Source organism: Acartia tonsa, chromosome 9 (genome assembly GCF_053477335.1).
Source record: "Acartia tonsa isolate MP-2025a chromosome 9, ASM5347733v1, whole genome shotgun sequence".
Taxonomy (NCBI): domain Eukaryota; kingdom Metazoa; phylum Arthropoda; class Copepoda; order Calanoida; family Acartiidae; genus Acartia; species Acartia tonsa.
This window is the reverse complement of record NC_137268.1, coordinates 22,581,204-22,602,551: the sequence shown is the minus strand read 5'-3', so window position 1 is coordinate 22,602,551 and position 21,348 is coordinate 22,581,204. Positions and strand designations below refer to the sequence as shown.

General features: G+C 32.1%; 1 protein-coding gene across 2 annotated transcripts; it reads right to left on the bottom strand.

The window, feature by feature from the left end:
- Window positions 1-27: 27 nt before the first annotated feature.
- LOC145328519 (uncharacterized) lies at window positions 28-19,651 on the bottom strand. 2 transcript variants are annotated; one of them, XM_080172231.1, is made up of 27 exons: window positions 19,563-19,651; window positions 18,760-18,809; window positions 18,315-18,367; window positions 15,837-15,879; window positions 15,292-15,347; window positions 14,818-14,874; window positions 14,448-14,525; window positions 13,109-13,181; window positions 12,633-12,673; window positions 11,630-11,719; window positions 11,173-11,244; window positions 10,640-10,737; window positions 9,742-9,841; window positions 9,353-9,413; window positions 9,012-9,055; window positions 7,921-7,984; window positions 7,593-7,672; window positions 7,124-7,195; window positions 6,355-6,408; window positions 4,384-4,433; window positions 3,865-3,931; window positions 2,940-2,992; window positions 2,438-2,497; window positions 1,878-1,962; window positions 1,683-1,732; window positions 708-804; window positions 28-273 (listed from the first exon to the last, which is right to left on the bottom strand). In XM_080172231.1, exons 1-27 carry the CDS (start codon window positions 19,616-19,618, stop codon window positions 217-219), a joined length of 1,761 nt encoding a protein of 586 aa, XP_080028357.1. In that variant the 5' UTR covers window positions 19,619-19,651; the 3' UTR covers window positions 28-216. The 2 variants fall into 2 exon arrangements, with proteins under 2 accessions (XP_080028357.1, XP_080028358.1); XM_080172232.1 differs by lacking the exons at window positions 28-273; window positions 708-804 and adding an exon at window positions 1,398-1,497.
- Window positions 19,652-21,348: the final 1,697 nt, after the last annotated feature.

The window sequence follows — 21,348 nt, the reverse complement described above, 5'->3', positions numbered from 1 at the left end:
AGATTTAAATACTTTTTGCAACCCCCATTTTTTCGGTTAATATATATTTTAATTTCACATTGATTATAAATTGCTATTACATTAAAAGTAAAATACAAATCTTTTTAGGCAGTTTATGAAAACAAAATACATTTTTATCATAAAAATACACATTTCTATAGGTAACTTTCGTTTCAAGAATTGATTTGTACTTGTAAGTATTTCCTTCTGATTTTGTTATGTTTCAATTTCAGCCCTGGCTCCTAAATACGTTTTCTCATCCCCAAGCTTGGTCTAAAAATAAATATTTTCTTTTAAAGTTAAGCATTTCTATATTTATAGTCAGTCCGTCCATGCGTCTGGAACAGATGTTTGAATTGAATCGATTTCAAAAATAATGATTCTGTATATGGTAGGTACAAGTCCTAAAATCGTTACCAGAAAGTCTTTAGACTATTTGAAACATGTTGAAGGACGTCTGAGCTTTTTATTCATTTTGGGTAGGGGGGTGTACAGAAACTAGGGGAAGGGGGGTTATATATCGCGCAAATTGATTTTTATTATAAATAAGTTCCCAAACCAAGGTGGAGGGGGTAAATTTTTTTTTAGTGGTGATGTTCACCCAAATCAAGGATAAAATACTTTAGAGGTGGGGGGGTGGGGGGGGTTGGGGGGAGCATACACATGTTAGGTCAAACCAATCTATTCAACAACTTATATTTATTTACCTGAAAGATGATAACATCTCTGGCATCATTGAAGAAACAGGTCAGGTAGACTTCAGTTCCATACACGTTGGGGACCAGGTTGTCACATCTGGCAATACTGAAACAAGGATATGTACACTTTGGGAACCAGGTTGTCAAATCTGGCAATACTGAAACAAGAGCTGGATCTTTAAATCGTTTAGTGGTGCGCTGAATTGGGGCGATCCAGTTCACCCCGGTTTGGCGCATCAATGTCACTCGTTGAGTGTCATTGCCGCGCTACTGGGCGCGCTGATTCGCCCATTCCATTTTGATTTAAAGATTGAAATCTAATAATATCTAGGTGCGCCGAACTGGATCGCCTCGATTCAGCGCACCACTAAACAACTCAAAGATCCAGCTAAGGATATATACACTTTAGGAACTAGGTTGTTACATCTGGCAATACTGAAACAAGGATATATACACTTTGGGGACCAGGTTGTCACATCTGGCAATACTGAAACAAGGATATATACACTTTGGGGACCAGGTTGTCACATCTGGCAATACTGAAACAAGGATATATACACTTTGGGGACCAGGTTGTCACATCTGGCAATACTGAAACAAGGATATATACACTTTGGGGACCAGGTTGTTACATCTGGCAATACTGAAACAAGGATATATACACTTTGGGGACCAGGTTGTCACATCTGGCAATACTGAAACAAGGATATATACACTTTGGGGACCAGGTTGTCACATCTGGCAATACTGAAACAAGGATATATACACTTTGGGGACCAGGTTGTCACATCTGGCAATACTGAAACAAGGATATATACACTTTGGGGACCAGGTTGTTACATCTGGCAATACTGAAACAAGGATATATACACTTTGGGGACCAGGTTGTCACAATTTTTTGACCTCAAGGACTGAAATATCTTATATACAATAAATTATAAAAACCCAATTTTGAAATGGCAAAATTTGCAACTAAAAAACTACCTGTTCCAATCAGACCATGAGATTTCATAGTTTCTTACCATTTTCAACTCCTAAATAAAACAGTTTTTGTCAATTTTTTTAATGAATAGGATTAAATTAATGAAATAAAAAGCTTCAATTGTAAATTGTTTTATTTCATAAAATAAATATTCTTGATATAATATAAAATTAACTGCGGCTGCTCTATAATTCTACCTCAGAGAGATATCCAATCTTGTGCTGACCGTCAATCCAGTGAAAAACAAAGTATCCGTCGTCTCCTAGCGCTATCTCACGGGCCCTGGAGATTAAATATTATGTGGATCAAGGAAAGAAAACGAAGAAGCGGGTTTCACAGTATTTTCACAATAGCTATTGATTGGTTATTATAGGTTAGGTTAGGTAAATGTTTATGATTGCCCCACAGGGTTAAGAAATTGGCCTCGCAGAGTTAGCGGCATCTGCAGAGGAGAAAATCTACCATGAAAATACAACAAAACCTGTGACTTCGTTTTCTTTTCATGATCCCATTGTTTTAAACAACTTTGCTTTGATGTGTTTGTGTAAAAATAGCTTTAATAGTAGTTATTACATACCAAAAATTGTCAAATAGTTTTTTTTATGAAAGTTTAAAAATCCTGCATTAACAAAACTGATATTCGTGGTAAATTGTCTGTAATACGAAGCTTTACATGATTTTTCAGTATGACTGAGAACCAGTTCTAAATCAGCGGATATTGATCGGTTTCGAAGCCATACTGGTATATTGAATGAACCTTATATCAAGGGTGGTAACTTCTTGTCCCCTAGAGGAAACCATCATAATTGAATCAGTTCTAAAAATAATAATTTGAAGAATTATCATAAAACACTACCACATACTAAAGTAACAGGGTGTATGTCTGTCTATCTTTATGTTCCTTGGTCCAGGGAAGGTATTTGGCTATTTTGACTGGTTCTTCAATAATTTAGTAAATTTGAAAAAGTTTTTTGCTACTTAGGGAGGGAAGGGACATTGGACTGTAAATTATACTGTTTATATAAATAAAGACATTCTCTCATTCGTTGATTATAAAACCTTGGGAACCTGCAGAGTTCAAATATTTCCACCAATAATTTCAAATTCAAACTCGTTTGGATACTTAGAATTTTTTTGAAAAGAGGGATTGCCATATTTGGGTCAAGTTTAGATTTTCAACTGATTTTTAGAATTGTAAAAGGTTGATTTCATTGAGGCTTACAAGCGGTTGACACGCGGATGTCTTGACTAATACTTACCCAATGGTAACAACTAAAACATCCTGTCTGGGATCATAGATTATTTCTGTTACCTAAAATAACAATTACATTTACAGGAAATACAACAGTTAGTCCTCTCCCTCAAAGTACTTGGCGAGCACAGAAAACTCCCACCAACTTATCAATAATTTTGAAATTGTAAATAAGGATATGTGATTTATTTGCCTTATTTTGAAGGTTAAGTGTAAAAAATACCCTCCGTCTTAAGTAAATATATAAATCCCCTAGAAAAAAAAACTTTAAAAACTTTTGGAAAAGTGAAAAATTTATTGTGTATTTAAATCCTTTTATAGTTATACGGACATAAAATGAAAAATTTTAAACATTTTGTTACCATCGAGGAATAAATTTTTACTTTTATAATTTTTATTTCATTATTCATTATGTAAAACATGCAATACATGTTTTTTTTCCAGTATATCCTAGAACCGGTTCTAATCCAGCGAATATTAATCGGTTTCGAAGCATACTGGAAAGAAATTTCCTGGACAAAAAGTTAGGAGTAAAACATTTATATTTTATCCTCAAACAGGCCACGATTTTTGGAACTTAAATATACTTAAATACATAGAAATCAAAATAATATAGAGACATTGTTGTGCTCTATATATCCAATATCTAACCTTAGATATTTAGAAAATTATAAAGATTTTTCTCGTATTCATTCGAATCCGGTGGATAGGAACCGGTTCTCATCCATACGAAAAAACTATGTCTAGCATCGTATTATATCCAGTTTTTTTAGCCGGTGCCTTCGGCACCTCTGGGCTAAAAAAACTAGTTTTATCTCATAATTGTACATTCTATATCCGCGGAAAGCCGTTTATAATACGATGCGAGAAATAACTATTGTTGTATTAACCAAATTGTCCTTGTTTTTACTAATTATTTTCCAAAAATATACCTGATCTACAAAATCTGCCTTTGTCCATAAAATATTTCCCTCGCGGTCGTATTTTCTCAGGAATCCCCTGAAAAAATAAAATACTTGTTCTCGAGAAGCATAAATAATGTCCAGTCTGGGATGTTTTTTTTGCTATTTAATTTTATATTTGGAATAGTTTGATGCTATTTTCTGCCCATTCCCTTCGCCTTTATATTTAAATCTCCTACATGAAAGGGGAATTTCACAGGGATAAGACAATAGCTGATAAATTGATGTACAATGTACATTCCAAATAATGATACACAAAATTACCCTTTCTGAGATTATAATTATTGCTTGAAACGTTTGGACATTTAAGTTAAAGAACGACCCAATTAAAATTAAAGTTGTTAAGCCAAAGATTAAAAAAACACTATTATAAAAGTTGGGGACTAGTGTAATAAACAGTCGAATGTACCCTCCCTCATTGGGCATTTGAGCTGTTTGTTAGGTTGTTTAACCTTTTCTTGTATGTTAATTTTTAAAATAAATTCAGACCTGTTACTGGAGAAATAACCAGAAATGAAAATGTTATCCATACAATCAACCTTAAAAAAATTAATGAGGTTTTTTCTTCTGATTTGTAATTCATTTTTATTTTTCATGTATTTGTTCATACTATATATCTAGTTATTGTTAATATACATATAAATCTACAAGTCAATCTATCTTCTATCCTGTTTTTCTATCTATCCATCCATATGACTTTCTATTTTCATAACTTCAGTGTTTTTGACCCACTTACCTTTGACAGAAATTACAGTATACGTTACAAAAAATGACCGGTTTTTAAAATGGTCTAGCCCCCCCCCCCTCTGTAATGAATTTATAGCCCTATTTTTTTGTGTGTGCTCTTTATATACATGTATGATGGTGCTGGTATCAGTCAATTAGATCAAAGAACATTTTCCGACATTCAGCAGGCTATGAATGAAAATATTCAAAATGAAAAAATTCAGACCCCTATGAATTTTACGTGAATTTTGGTTAAGCCGAAAAATCATAGATTTTAAGGTCTTGATACATACTTTTTGGGCTCAAATGATTTGTATGAGAGCTAGGAATTCTGGTAAGGTGTCTATGAAAGCAGAATTTTATGTTTAAGATAAAACTTGACACAACCCCTATGCTTAATTGAATTTTACTATGTTTTTTTTCGGCTTAAGTAAAATTTACTTTAAAAAATAAGGGTCTGAATTTTTTCATTTTGAATTGTTTCTTTTATAGCCTGCTGAATGTCGGAAAATGTTCTTTGATCTATTTATCCGCGACAAACATCATTATACATGTATATAATGATCACACAAACAAAAAATAGGGTTAAAACTTCATTACATGGGGGGGGGGGGGAGGTGGCTAGACGATTTTAAAAACCGGTAATTTTTCGTAACGTATACTGTAATAATAATATATTATTTTTTTAATATCTCGTTCCTAGACTGAGAAAATCTCAAAAAACCTCTACAAATTGGACAATTCTCAATATACTCTAAAAAATGGTGATTCTTTAGTCAGTTCTAAGTCTAGGAACGAGATATTTTGAAGCGGACAAAGTTTCCTGATTCTACTTCTTAAGGCCTTCCCTGGGAGCACCATGAAGCCATAGTTCTGATGCAATGAATTTTTGACCTCCATAAGGGTGACCTCAAAATTTCAGTGCTTGTATCATCGCAATTTTTGCATTACAGAAAAAATATTTTGCATGGGATATTTTTTTGCATAAATCAATCATTTTTTGGCTGGAGCCAAAATTTTTACAAATTTTTTCTAATCCGGGACAATGTACTATCCATCAATCATCTATCTACCTTAACACTTGTAGGAACACCAGAATCTATCTGTCCATCTATCTGTCCATCTATCTGTCTATCTATCTGTCCATCTATCTGTCAATCTATCTGTCCATCTATCTGTTCATCTATCTGTCCATCTATATGTCCATCTATCTGTCCATCTATCTGTCAATCTATTTGTCTATATATCTGTCCATCTATCTGTCCATCTATCTGTCCATCTATCTGTCCATCTATCTGTCCATCTATCTGTCAATCTATCTGTCCATTTATCTGTCCATCTATCTGTCCATCTATCTGTCCATCTATCTGTCCATCTATCTGTCCATCTATCTGTCCATCTATCTGTCCATCTATCTGTCCATCTATCTGTCCATCTATCTGTCCATCTATCTGTCCATCTATCTGTCCATCTATCTGTCCATCTATCTGTCCATCTATCTGTCCATCTATCTGTCCATCTATCTGTCCATCTATCTGTCCTTCTATCTGTCCATCTATCTGTCCATCTATCTGTCCATCTATCTGTCCATCTATCTGTCCATCTATCTGTCCATCTATCTGTCCATCTATCTAGCCATCTATCTGTCCATCTATCTAGCCATCTATCTGTCCACCTATCTGTCCATCTATCTGTCCAACTATCTATCTATCAATGATTTGTTTATCTATCTACCTTGACACCAGTTGGAACACAAGAATGCTGTCCATCGATCATATCCATCCGGTCCTACAACAAAAAAGCCGGATGTTTGTCTTTGAGTTTGTCTGTCTTTAGCCACCCACTGAACAGATTTGTATCTCCTTAATAGTGAAACTACTTGTATGTCGGGGGAAGGTTCTTAAGGTTCCATGAAAACTCGTTTTTAAAAATATGTCAAACTAAAGTTTTATGTAGTGTTTGTTTGAAATTAGCAAAGCATTTGATAGTGTAAATAAAGGAATAGGGTTTTGCCATCTAATTGTAAGAAACATATAAGAAAGCTTAACTTGTCATGTAAGCTATAATAGACGCAGTTGTTTAGAAGCAAAATTTATATCAATGTATAACATAAACGTTTTAAAAATGTACATTTCCGCAGATAAACAAAAATGTTTGTTAATTATTTAAGATTACAAAAAATAGCAAAGATATCTATTTCAATTTGGCTTTGTAAGACTAGTTCTTAGGACAATATCAATGCAATGTTTGTTTATCTTTATTCGTTTCGATGCAACTCTTTTTAGTGCCTATAGAAAAAGGGATAAATTTAAAAACTTTTGGCCGAATTACCCCGAATGCCGTCATATTAGAATAATGGACTATTCATTCGGGATACTTCGGCCAAAAAAATTAAATTTATTTCCTTTTTTATAGGTACTACAAAGAGCTTCATTTGTATCCACTGAACTAAGAAACCATATTTTATCCTATTGTTGTTATATTTGCTTAAAGTAATATCAACCTGGAAAAGTACAGAGGAAAGATCATCTCCATCCAGTTTTACAACTTGACAAGGATTCAGTTCTGTGGATTCCTGAAACGATATTTTTATCAATTTACCTTTCCATTAATATTTATTTTCATATCTCTATCTATATATGTATACACATGTTACGAAATTTCTTAACTGATGATTTAGGTTGGTAAGTTTAAAACACAGTTCAGAAAACTTATTTTTTACACCAACCTAAAATTTTTGTACGTCTTACAGACAATCAAACTTTGGTTGCACAACAACCTTTGTCTGATGTCGAAGCAGCTTTTAGTGCCTATAAAAATGACGTCATACCATACATTTGATCAATGAACATCCAGCAAACATTTTAATTGGCCAATGGTAAAAAATATACTTGTCTATCATTGGTATTGTATGACGTCATTTTTGTGTATAAGCACTATAAGCTGGTTCTCTGATGTCTTAATTGGTTTACCTTGTTAATATGACTGTGGAAAAGGACAACATTGTCTTTACTGTCTATTCCAAGATAGGCATCTCTTCCAGATACTGTGTCTATAATAGATAGATAGATAATATAAATGGATAGCTACGCCTCTAAAGGTCTCTAAGGGTCTATGAGAAAGGGGAAGGAGAGGCACCCCCCACACTTTAAATTGTAATTTTTAAAGAAAAAGTTTTGGCCCCTTGCGGCACTTTAAAATAATTGTTTTCTCTTTGGAAGGTAATAACTTCCTCCAAAATAGATATAACCATTACACTGATACTGTACTTTGCTATATTAAGCTTGTTAGAATATGTACCTTCTTTAACATCCGCGCCAGAGATAAGCTCTCCACACTGGTCGTACTTCTGTACTCTGATCACCTATATATTGATCATATGTATTTCTTCATATTATATGAGAAATATGTACACATGTCAACATACCTGAATAGAGAGGGCAGGTTATACCCACAGTCGCCACACAGAAGCAAACTATCATAAAACTTTGAAACCCCTGAAAAATAATTTTGCCGCTTCGCGCCTTAGTTTTTACAAATATTGACACCTAACCATTCTGTAGACTAAAATCAGATTAAGATATTAGACACCACTAGATTGAACCATCTTATCAAAATTCAAGTCCAATGTTCCCTCCTTCTGTTTTTTTGTTAGTACAATAATTTTTTATTATTTTAAGTTATTAATTAAAATTTTCTAACTACTTTGAAATGATTATTTAGATTATTAGTATTATTAATAGATTGTTAATGAAAGTTATAATTAGTAGGATTTATATCTTCTTTATTTTAGTAGGTTAGTATCATATACAAGGGTTTCTTTATGGATAGGACAATAGCCGGTGAATAATTGAACCCAAAAAATATGATAAACAAAATTACCCATTGTGTAAATTAAGATTATGAGTGGAAAATTTGAATTCTTTTATCTTGTATAATTTAATAAAGATTCTTTACTACCCCAAAATTAAGTACAAACATAAGATAAGACTTAAATTGATGTACATTCCAAATAATGAGACAATAAATTACTCCTTTTGTAGATTACAATTAGTGGTTGAAACGTTTGGACACTCAACTTAATAAACCAGACAATCACAAATAAATATAAGTCCCGCCAACGAAAAAGAAAACTTTATTAAACAACTTTGGAGACTAGTGGTATAAACAGTCCAATAACAGCCCTAGCAGTTAGTAAAAAAACGTTAGGTGTTAATATCTAAAAAAAATAAAAAAAAGTTAAAGTGATCATTTGTGTTATAAAAATTTTGTAAAGGGACAACAAACAAGGCATTCAACCGTGATTGACCTACGAACATACATATTCTAGTTATAGAGTAGCTAAGCTACTTAAACTAATATTTGTATAAGTATTTGTTTTGCTTCTGAACCTGACTTATATCTTTTGTGTATGTGATTGCTGCGAATATGGAACCTAAAAATATTATTTAGGTGAGTTATTTTTTTGTAAAAATTGACAAAACTTATTTAAACTTCCCACTTAAATAAGGGAATTGTACATAATGATGTATTTGTATGTTAATTTTTTTCCAATAAGTCTTTACCAATTAAAAGACAGTTAGATTTGGATAAGTTTTAAAATTTAGAAAATACTACAGAATAAAAATACCGAGAAATCACAAAACTTCCTAATTTTGACTGAGTGACACATGGACGGACATATAGATATGACCTAATTGTAGAGTTGCTGCGCCACTAAATATAAACCAACCTTTAGAATCTAAAGTTGTATCCTTAATCATTGGATTTATTCCCTCTTCTACATCTATCATCTACAAGATAAACAATTTTGTACTAGAATCTAGTTATTTTAAAACGTAGTTCTTCTACATTTAGAATAAATGCGACCGTCCATACAGGATAATAGATCTAAGCATGATAGAATCACCCTGTCGTTTTAAAACATTGCAGGATGATTCCTTATACATGTACAATTTGGAAAGCATCTCTTTGTTTGTTTTAATTTTAAGGAAGCTTAACTTAGAGATCCCGGAATAGTTTTATGCTATTATATTTTTTAACTCTTTTGATTGATTGTACTTTTGACGCCCCTATCTTACCAATACCCTCATTTTAGTACCCAAACTAGTAAAAACAAACCTTTGCCCAAGCTTGTCTAAATCCAGGGGTGAATTTGAGTAGAAATCCTTGAGTTGTGTGTCGTCTGTCCAGGCCCATAAACTGTTTGGATAGGTCTTCCCTACATTTTTATTAAATATCAATAAACAAGGATGTGAACATTCTATAAGTAGTGAATCACAAAAATAACATAAGTGGACAAACGGAAAAGTAAAATATAGAAAGATGGATAAAAATCCTAAACCTTTTACATAAAATATGTATCTGTCTTTAAAAGCATAGTCGACAGTCCGACGACGGACCAAGTAAATTATATTCTGCACCAAATATTTTGTGTCGTCTATCTTAAGTAGCATTTGAAAATTTACGATTACCCAAATGTCTTACGTACTGACAGACGGACGGTCTTTATAAAATCAATTTGCATAAGTATTTTTTTAAATCAAGTGAAACTTTGGAAACTAAACTTATTCCTAACTATGTTTTCTTTAAAATGGCAGTTAATGATTTTTAGAATGGTCTAAGTATGGAATAGCTCTCATGTCCACCAACAAATTTATAAGGGATTCCCCAAAAAATAGCCATAGCTTTTATACATTATGCAAACTTGTTTGATGAGATTAGGTTTACCCATTGATCTTAATGGGCAAGACCATGGACGATGAAAATATACATCTCCAATGATGACGATCAAAATTACTCCTTCTGTAGAGCATAATTATTGGTAGAAATGTTTGGAAACTTCTTATTTGTAGAAATTAATCAAGAGTTTAAATATCCAAAGTTTAAAGGTTATATTATAAAAACAGAAAAATTTACAGTCCACTGTTTTCTCCCTCCCAGGGTATAACTTAAGTTGATTCCAAATCATACAAACACAGTTAATAATAGAGTAGCTTCGCTTCTCTACAATACTTACTGTCCGCCGACAAGCTTAACGTTGGAAGCAAAGAAGTAATGTCCATGACAGTCTCGCTGTAAACTCAACATTCCTCCTCCGTTCATGGTGAATCCTTTCTAAATATTTATAGTGTAATTTAATTCCTATATTTGGGACAACTTTTACTAAACAGATATTTAAAATCTTTAACATTTACAACAGGATCTGGTGTTAAGAAAAGTGGCATAGATTTTTTGGGAGCTCTTTGTAGTGCCTATAAAGAATGGGGACAAATTAAAAAACTTTTGGCAAAAGTGTCCCGAATGACGTCATATTAGAATATAGCATTATTAATTTTTTTGTTGTGTAAAATATTTTTTTGCGGGTCTTAATAAGTAGTCTAAAGGAAATTTGGAATCGCGAGGGAAGCTTAAAACTTTTTTTTAGTGGAGGGAAGGATTAAACCATTAATCTCCAAATTGGTAAAAGGTGTACAAATTTTGAAATTATTACAGAACAAACATAGCCTAAATGTAGAAAAGCTGCGCTACTAAAAGTTTTTCTAAATCTACCTGAGAGATGACAGATGGGAAGAGAGCATATTCAGTTGTAGTCAATTTCAACTTTTCTACTTTTCTTCCAACCTAAATATTAAAACTGTTTAATTCCGGCTAACAAATATCTGTAGTTAAAATAGGCAATGTGGTAAATTTTGAGACAAAACATATTTAGTTTTATAAAGGATCTTTTTTTAAGTTTACAACCTTTACATAGGGGTAGTTTGCCTAAAAATTTTTTATATTTGGTTTTTGGAGGGGAAAAAAGAATTTCAAAAAAAAGTTATCACAGCTGTATGTATATAGTTCACTGATATAAGGGCATGCATATATTTTACTCCTTATCCCTTAATTTTTTGCATTTGGGAGGAAATTAGCCTTCCCAGGACTAGAATAAGGGTACTAAATATTTAAATTGAAGAAACAAACGGTTATATTAAATTACTCTATTAATCCAATAAGATATATCTACCTTGCATTGAAATAAACTCTGAGAGGCACACATAAATGTTCTACAGAGTAGCTCACTCTCCTCCGTTACTGGCTCTGGGGGTGGGGGAGCCTATAATAAAACAATAATCTCTGAGAGGCACACATAAATGTTTTACAGAGTAGCTCACTCTCCTCCGTTACTGGCTCTGGGGGTGGGGGAGCCTATAATAAAATAATAAACTCTGAGATGCACACATAAATGTTTTACAGAGTAGCTCACTCTCCTCTGTTACTGGCTCTGGGGGTGGGGGAGCCTATAATAAAATAATAAACTCTGAGATGCACACATAAATGTTCTACTTAGTAACTCACTCTCTTCCGTTACAGGCTCTGGGGGTGGGGGAGCCTATAATAAAATAATAAACTCTGAGATGCACACATAAATGTTCTACAGAGTAGCTTACTCTCCTCTGTTACAGGCTCTGGGGGTGGGGGAGCCTATAATAAAATAATAAACTCTGAGATGCACACATAAATGTTCTACAGAGTAGCTCACTCTCTTCCGTTACAGGCTCTGGGGGTGGGGGAGCCTATAATAAAATAATAAACTCTGAGATGCACACATAAATGTTCTACAGAGTAGCTCACTCTCTTCCGTTACAGGCTCTGGGGGTGGGGGAGCCTATAATAAAACAATAAACTTTGAGAGGCACTTAAAAATGTTAAAAAGTAGAGACATTGGACTGTAAATTATATTGGTACTCAAATCTTATAAATACATTTTCTCATATGTTGGCAAAATACGTTGGCACTTTTTATTTATAACTTTAAATCTTGATTGGTTGGTTCGAACTAACAGAATTCAAACTTTTTAACCAATGCACATGTTTATCATTTCCCCCAATAGCAAGGATAAGATATTGAGAGTCAAACTGGTATTCTTTTTAAAGATTCTAATGTTTCAAAGTTCTATGTCTACAATATTTTGGTACAAATTATCATTTCCTTTTTGTAACAAGAATAGAAAAATAAATTTCACTTACTGCTGTTGTAGTAGGTTCTTCCAGAAGAGCGAAAACATCCCCTAAAATAATTCATTTTATGATGTTTTAGAATATAAATTTTAAATGGTAATTTGATAATGTAATATTTAGATTATATAAATTTAGGGCTCTTACACATGAGCTATTACAAATTAAATATTTTTGGATGAAAGCCTTATCGGGATACAAATAAAGATTTCCTAAAAAGGCCAACCTAAGCATGCCAGTGATTAGACAGATCATGAAGTACACACACACAGATAGACATTCTACCTGTTTTTTTTTATAGGTGCACTTGAGAGAGTTTTGGAACCATTTATTTAAATTTTAGTTAAGAGAGAGAAAGTGCCCTACTCCCAAAATAGTTAAAAACCTTTCATGGACCTACCATATCGGTTCAGGGATTAGCAAGATTCTTTGCTACTCATAGACAGACAAACCTCCTAGCTCTTTTTATGGGAATACCAGCTTAATACCTGAACAGCAAACCAGTGTTTTATCCAGGCTGGCATCATAAAAGGTAGCTCCAGGTTTGTACATTATTCCATCCTATAGAAAAATCATTGTTTAATACAGTAGTCCTCAAAGTTCTAATTATGTTTTCTTATTTGTTGGTTTCACAACTTTGGGGCTTTTAATAAATTTTCATTGGTTGATTTATTAAGTTGAGTGTCCATACGTTTCAACCAATAATTGTAATCTACATAAGAGGGAATTTTGCGAATTATTATTGAGGATGTACATCAATTTTTGTCATTTATTGGTCATTTCGTTCATCCAATAGGAGGGGAGGGGATGGGGTAGAAGGAGTAGATGGGGGGTATCATCATTTTATCCCGCTACAAGCTTTACTAGATAACAAGAAAATCTGGTGTAAGATCCAAGTAATAATACACTCATTTTAGTATGTCTAATTATCCCCCACCTTTTTTTTTAAGGAGGGGAGGAGGTAATTTTACCCTATATTGGAATCCAACAATATAAATAAACTGCAGCGGTTCAAAGCTATCGCTTTTTACAAATAATTTTATTATCAATCACCCCCTCCCCCCCCCAATAAAAAAATGAAGAGGTGAATACCACTCCCTTGTAACTTTGAATAATTTTATAATAGGTTCGAAATATAATTCTAAATTCATGTAAGATTGAATATGAAATAGAAAAATCAAATAGTTTAAATTAAATTAGATTTAGAGTATAAATTAAAAACAGGATTTAACTAACAAAATGCAAATAAAAAGATATTTATCACATTTTGCCTAATTAATCTTTCAATTTATATTTTTCATACTCACGTGTTAATTTATAATTTCAATATTTCAATATATTAATATTTTTCATTTGGAAGTAAAAATCATACAAGATCATTGATTAATCGTAATAAACAAACTATATATTACATATGATATCTAAGATTAGTTCAATGTTAAGAGGATATATTTGAATAATAACTGATTAGTATTATTACAAACAAATCTATTGTAAGGTTACCTTTTTGTCTTCTAGGAAATTGCCTTCTGCTCTTTTGGAGCGACATAGCTGTGTTAATATTCCCGACGCTATTGGTTGATTTTCAAAGACACAATTGAAAGTCGGTACATGGTCCTCGGGACATACAGTTATTTAACCCCTTCCCCCTCTAGTGTTTTACTCTAATTTATTACTAGCTAGCGACTCTTTTTATGAGACTTTAGAAAATTTTAATTTTTATTTTATTATTTGTCAAAAATTCTTTAAAATACGATAATAAACATGAAATGGGTCTAATCCAGTTAAAATTAACCGGATTCGAATTCATATTGTAAAAAACCTTACCCTGATACAGCATCCAGACATCTGTCTTCCCTCCAGAAAAACTGGGTGCTTGGAAACTATCTGTACCCCACCTCCTTCCTAAATTAAGAACCATTTAAAATTATTATTAAATTGAATGATTTAATGAGCCACTTGCCGTTTGGGTGTTCGCTTCAAAAAAGTTGGGTGTACTCTATTTTCTGGTCTGTAGTTTCATGGCATTAAGTTTTTGAAATTACGGTAGACTTGAGGTCCCTAACTCTTGGTACAGTACATAGCAGACAACTAACCCTTTAAACCTACTGAATACACATAATTCCAGCTTTACTAGCAATGCCACTCTGAAGAATACAACTGTCAGACTGTCAATGTATCTTTATATCTATTTTACCTTTTTCTCGCAGACCAGGATTTCGCATCTGTAGGCATTTGCAGAAATCAAGCTATCCTAAATTGAATAAATTTTCATTTGAAAAAAAAAATAAATCTCTTATTCAAGAGCTTTGTAGAATATAATCGGTAGTAGATTTTTGATGTACAAGGTGAAAGGGGTTACCCCCCCCCCCCCACAATAAAGATAAAAAAATTTAAAAAATATTAAAATTCTTTACATAACAAATTTAATCCAATTTGGTGACTCTTATCTGTATGGTACGAAGCCCATAGTTGAGTTTTTCAAATTTTACCTAAAAAATGGATATTTACACCACCCCTCCCCCTTACAAATAAAATGATTAAATGTAATTGCACACCATCCATCCCCTACATTTAATTGTCCCCCCAAATTGAAATCTCTACCCTTTCCCCTTTTTAAAAAATCTTGGACGTCCTTTAAATTTTAAAACATAGAACAAAATTTTCTCACCGTTTTATGCATTCGTTCATTATACACACAGCAATTCAAAGTCACATTTACTTTTCCTAAAATATTAATAGATTTTATTTTCAGAGACGCCTTTTTGAAAATAAATGAAATTTAATAGTATTCATGATCTTAACTGTAAATACTAGAAGCTTTCATTCAGACACATATTTTCTAGGGTATACCGGGAGGGGACGATTGGGCTGTTTATTATACTAGACCCAAAATTTTATAATAATGCTTTCTTATTCAATGGCTAAATATCATTTCACTTTAATTGAAATTTGATTGGTTGGTTCATTCACTTGTGTGTCCCATCGTTTGAACAGCTAATTGCATTCTACAAAAGGGATAACTTTGTATATCATCATTGGGGATGTACATTTATCGACCATTGTCTTATCCCTTTCGATCCATGATTTTTTATATTTTTGTGGGTTAGGAGAAATGTATCTAATAAAAGCATGACTTTATCTTTCCAGCAGTTAATGAGATCTTTTGCTTCAAACAGACAAACATCCTGGTACTTTCAATGATAAATATGGAACCTGTATTAGCATCATGAACTATGTCAAAACAATCTTCCTTATCCTAAAAATATGTTCAAAATTAATTCAAATTATTCCCCTATAATCTTATCTGTAGCAAATCGGGGACAGATAATATCCATGAAGGGAAAGTTAACTAAACATTCTCTTATTTGTTGGATTAAAAATTTTGGTTATTAAAACTTGATTGGTTCTTATCATCTATAAGTGTCCAAATTTTTCCATAGTAATTTCTTTCTTCAGAAGGGGTAGAATTGTTTGTCATAATCGGCTATGTTCATAATTTTATCGTCAAGTTCCTTATCCCTGGGGTCTTTGAGGTTTTAGGCGACAAAAACCTGGAATAAATATTATATTTTCTCGTATTCATTCGAATCCGGTGGATAGGAACCGGTTCTCATCCATACGAAAAAACTATGTCTAGCATCGTATTATATCCATCTTTCTACGAATATAAAAATGTACAATCATATGATTGAAACGAAAACAGTAAAAGTGTCGAACTATAACGTCAGAAAAAAATAACAATTAACCAATGAGAGGCCGCTATATATTTTACCACAGTGAATACTGGCTTCTTATTGGTTAATTGTTAATTTTTTCTGACGTCATAGTTCGACACTTTTACTGTTTTCGATTAAAACCAGTTTTTTTAGCCCGTGCCTTCGGCACCTCGGGGCTAAAAAACTGGTTTTAATATTATAATTGTACATTCTATATCTGCGGAAAGCTGTTATAATACGATGCGAGAAATAACTATTACAATCTGCAGAAAGCATACTATAATACGATCCGATAAATTAAACATTTTAATCAATGCATTTTAAAGAAATCGAAAGCGATAATTAAAAAAACAATTATTAAAAAAAAACAATTAACAATGTTTATTTAGTTACAAAACATGCTTCTTTTATATGGATCAGTAATATTTGACATAATATCATTTAACATAAATTCATTTCACATAAAACATTTGACATAAAATCACTTCACATAAAGGTACATTTGACATAAAAACATTTGCCATAAAGGTACACTTCACATAAAAACGTTTCACATAAAGGTACATTTGACATAAAGGTACATATGATATAAAGGTACATTTGACATAAAGGTACGTTTGACATAAAGGTACACTTGGCATAAAGGTACATTTGACATAAAGGTACACTTGGCATAAAACGTTTCACATAAAGATACATTTCAAAGTCCACCCGAGGTTGTCATTTTTTTCCCCGAGCATGGCAACCGGTGAACAGAATCTCAGTTCTGCACCACAAGCCTCGCACGACTGAAGTTCCCATGTCTATACAGTCATATTTATATGAAAATATTTTTAGAAGATTTTTGAATTTTTTTTTGAAGATTTTCCATTTTTTTTAAAGATTTTAGAAATTTTTATTTATTATTAAAAGAAAATCTTCAAAAAAAAAATTCAAAAATCTTCTAAAAATATTTTCATATAAATATGACTGTATAGACATGGGAACTTCAGTCGTGCGAGGCTTGTGGTGCAGAACTGAGATTCTGTTCACCGGTTGCCATGCTCGGGGTACCTTTATGTGAAATGTACCTTTATGTCAAGTGTACCTTTATGTGAAATGTACCTTTATGTCAAATGTACCTTTATGTCAAGTATACCTTTATATGAAATGTATCTTTATGCCAAATGTACCTTTATGCCAAATGAGTTTATGTGAAACGTTTTTATGTCAAATGTACCTTTATGTCAAATGAGTTTATGTCAAATGATACTTTATGTCAAATGTTTTATGTGAAATGAATTTATGTGAAGTGATTTTATGTCAAATATTACTGATCCCTTTTATATCTATCCTTATATTTGACATGTGTTTTTTTTATATAATTACTACAAGGGTGTTCTATAAGGTTTTGTCACTTTAAAAGTAAAATTAGTTACGCGTTAGCTACATATTGATAATGATGGTAATCAAAATCGATATATCTTCTGTAGATTTAAATTATTTGTTGAATATATTGGACACTTCTACTTTGAACCAAACAATCAAGAGTCAATAAAAGGTTTTAAAATGTGTTTAAGCCAACAAATAAGAAAGCGTTTTTATAAAACTTTAAGAGATCAATATTATTTATTGTCCTATAGCTCTTCCCTCCTAGTTATACTGAACATTTCTATATATTTCAGATTGGTCAGATAGTTCATCCAGTAGGAGGGGAGGGAATGTGATAAAGAAGGTAGATGAGGGGGATCTTTAACTACAAGTTTCACTTTATTAGAGTACATGATAATCTGGTGTAAGTAAAAGATGAACACAGTAATAGTGTCTGACTGATTATGACGTAACATAAAAAAATTAGCCAATGAGAGGCCACTATAAATTTTACCATTGGTCAATAGCGGCCTCTCATTGGCTAATTTTTTTTGTTACGTCATAATCAGTCAGACACTATTACTGTGTTCGTAAAAGATCCAAGTAATAACAAAAATATAGTCACCTGAGTTTCAAAGTTTGATGCGCAAGTATTAAGAGGTGCATTCACTCGGCCCCCTGCAAATTTAAATAATTAAGAATTAACCTCAGATAGCTTTGAGAACGGGACACATCATATACTAAATACCCGTGTTTGCTTTTTAATTGGCCATGAATAGGATAATTATATGACATGAAAAATTGTTGTCAAAACATTAAAAAATCAGCATTTTTTAATTGGACGTACTGACTTTCTGGGAAAGATTATAGAGTTGCTACGCTTTCTAAATTGTACCTAACTGTTATACCTAGCTTGTTATACCTATCATCGATAGTACTATTATAACATCTCTTACAGAGCTAACCATTATAGACAGACGTACCGACCCTAATCTTATAAAAACTTTATAAAGACTTATAGAAAGGTTTGTTTGTAACAAGGACAAGTATATGCAAAGGATGATTTATACCTGGTATTCTGATAGCATTGTTCTGATATGGAATTAGCCACGTGTCCAAACTAAAATTAAGTTTAATCACCAAACATAAGGGTATACAAATACATACATCCTATTAATCAGTAGCAAGGTTTTTGTTGGTACGTTAAGATCTTGTCAACTAATTATCTGTTTGAGTTCAATATTTTAGGATGGTTTTATGCTATTTTACTGACCAATTCCCTCCACTAGTTGCTAGTGCCGTATACAATAGTACATAACGAGAGAGAGTAATAAATTTTCAAATTTACCCATAAGGTCATCACAAGAGGTAAGACTTGTAAAAGAATCGTCCTATTTTATTAACCACTTGTTCAATATTCTTATAATTTAAGACGGACTGATTTTTCATAAAATTACTACCGAATTTTTCTTACCCAATTTAAGTTTTTCTTTTTACTCACCTTACCTTTCAAGTTAATCATCAAAATATTTTTTTACACTTGATAAGTTTTATTCCTGTACTGAAAAATCATGTATAGCATCGTATTACAGGCAGTGGAATACAAAACTGTTTTTGAATTATCCGCGGAAAGCTATCTATAATACAATGCGATAAATAACAGTTATTTTATATAGACAGCTGTCCGCGGATATAAATATTTGTAAAAAGATAAATTTATTTTTGTTGGCCATGCGTCGAGCAGCCAAACAGTCACGAGCCAACAAGTAAGTGATTTTTATAAAACTACGCGATACATGTGTTTTCAGCATGGCTCAAAACCGGTCTTTATCCACCGGAAACGGAACGGAGCCGTGTTGAAATTAGTAATTACCATCTCGATGCAGAAAACTGAACTGACAATATGAAAACGAGTTGAAAATTCAACATTTTTATGAAAACTGACAAATATTTATGTGTTGGGTCCCGTGATTTCTTAATATACAAATATTATATAGTAATGGGGAGACTTTTAATCCGGCCTAAACAAGGATGTCAATGACAATTAAAGGGCAACTTTACAGTAATTTGGTCAGTAAGTCTAATTTTTTTCAACCTTTTTTAAGCTTGTGGCTTGCACAGGGTTTTACTACCATCCTTAAATCAAAAGTAGAGGTGGATGTGAGCTTTAGTAGTTGTAATACAGACTACAAGAGGGGTGTTATTTTATTTTCATGGGGATTGAAGCACCCCAGAGGTGATAACTCCTTTACATAGTAAACATTATCAAGAGGATTCGACTTTTTCATAAGCGCGCTTTTCTATATTTAGGGCCGGTCCGTCCGTACGTCTGAGACGGATAGCTTTTTTCGTTAATTTAGGCATGTTAGAATTGTCCTATCGATTTCAAACTTTGCATGGTGATTCCTGTAGTAGTTAGGTACCATTTAGAAAGCGTAGCAACTCTATAGTCATTACCAGAATGTCCGGACGTCCATTTTAAATATGTTGATTTTTTTACTTTTTTAACAACAAATTTTATTTGATATAATTATCCGATTTATCTGATTATTGGTAAATTGATTCCTGTGATAACAAAGTACAATGTTATAAGTGAAGCAATTCTATAATCAAGTCCTAAAAATGTAAGTATGTCCATAAACATTATCCTAAATCAAGCAGTTTAAAAAAAAATTTTGCTTCGTCTCTTATTTACTAAGTATATTTGCGATTACTTTTATTTAATGAAATCTTCCAATTTTTAACATGTACAAAACGGCCTGCTTAATTGCTTCAAGATCCATGTCAGATCTATATAGGAAATAAATGTCTATAAACGAGCTCAAGTTTTCCAAGGAATATATGATTAAAACTCATAGTGCTCCAATAATCCATAATAAACTCTCATTGCCCAGAACGATAAGACCCATTATTTTACTTTATTAAAAATAAATTCATTTTTTTCATTTCATGTTGCTATTTACCTTATATTGATGTATTTAATTTCTAATCATAAAAAAGAAAATTTAAATTTATAATATGATAAATTTAAGAAAACTATGTTTTAAAAGAATTCGATTGTGGCGACATTTTGTGTGTTCAAATATTAAACTAAAATTGTAATCATCATCATTAACCCTTTGGTGATGGTAATGTAAAGAAAAAAAAAATATAATTTAAAAAAATCTTTTAAAAATCATTTAAATTATTAAATATTTACTTTCTTTTAGATAGTAATGCCGGGTGAGGAAAATAGATTTATTGAGAAATAGATATGCATATAGAAAACTAGCCAATAGGGAAATAATTATATCGAGCCAACTCTAGTACATTTATATCCTGATTATTCAGTTCTGACACTATACAAGTGTTAATATCTGTTTGTCCAACCGTTTCAGTGTTTCGCTTTTATGGATGTTGTCATCCTTGTTTACATAATTATCCATGGTTTTCAAGAAGAAAAAAACGTCAATGATTTTTAAGAAACTGCAATAAAAATTCTTACTTATAACAAGTTTAGAAAAGCTTCGCTTTTAATTACATTTTAAAGTGAAGACATATAGATGTTTCAAAAAAATCAATGTCAGTTATTTTTCATATTTTTTTATTTTGTGGATTTAAATCTTTAAATAACTTAACTACTTATAAAATTGAATGAAGGATTAGTTTTAATATTTTTA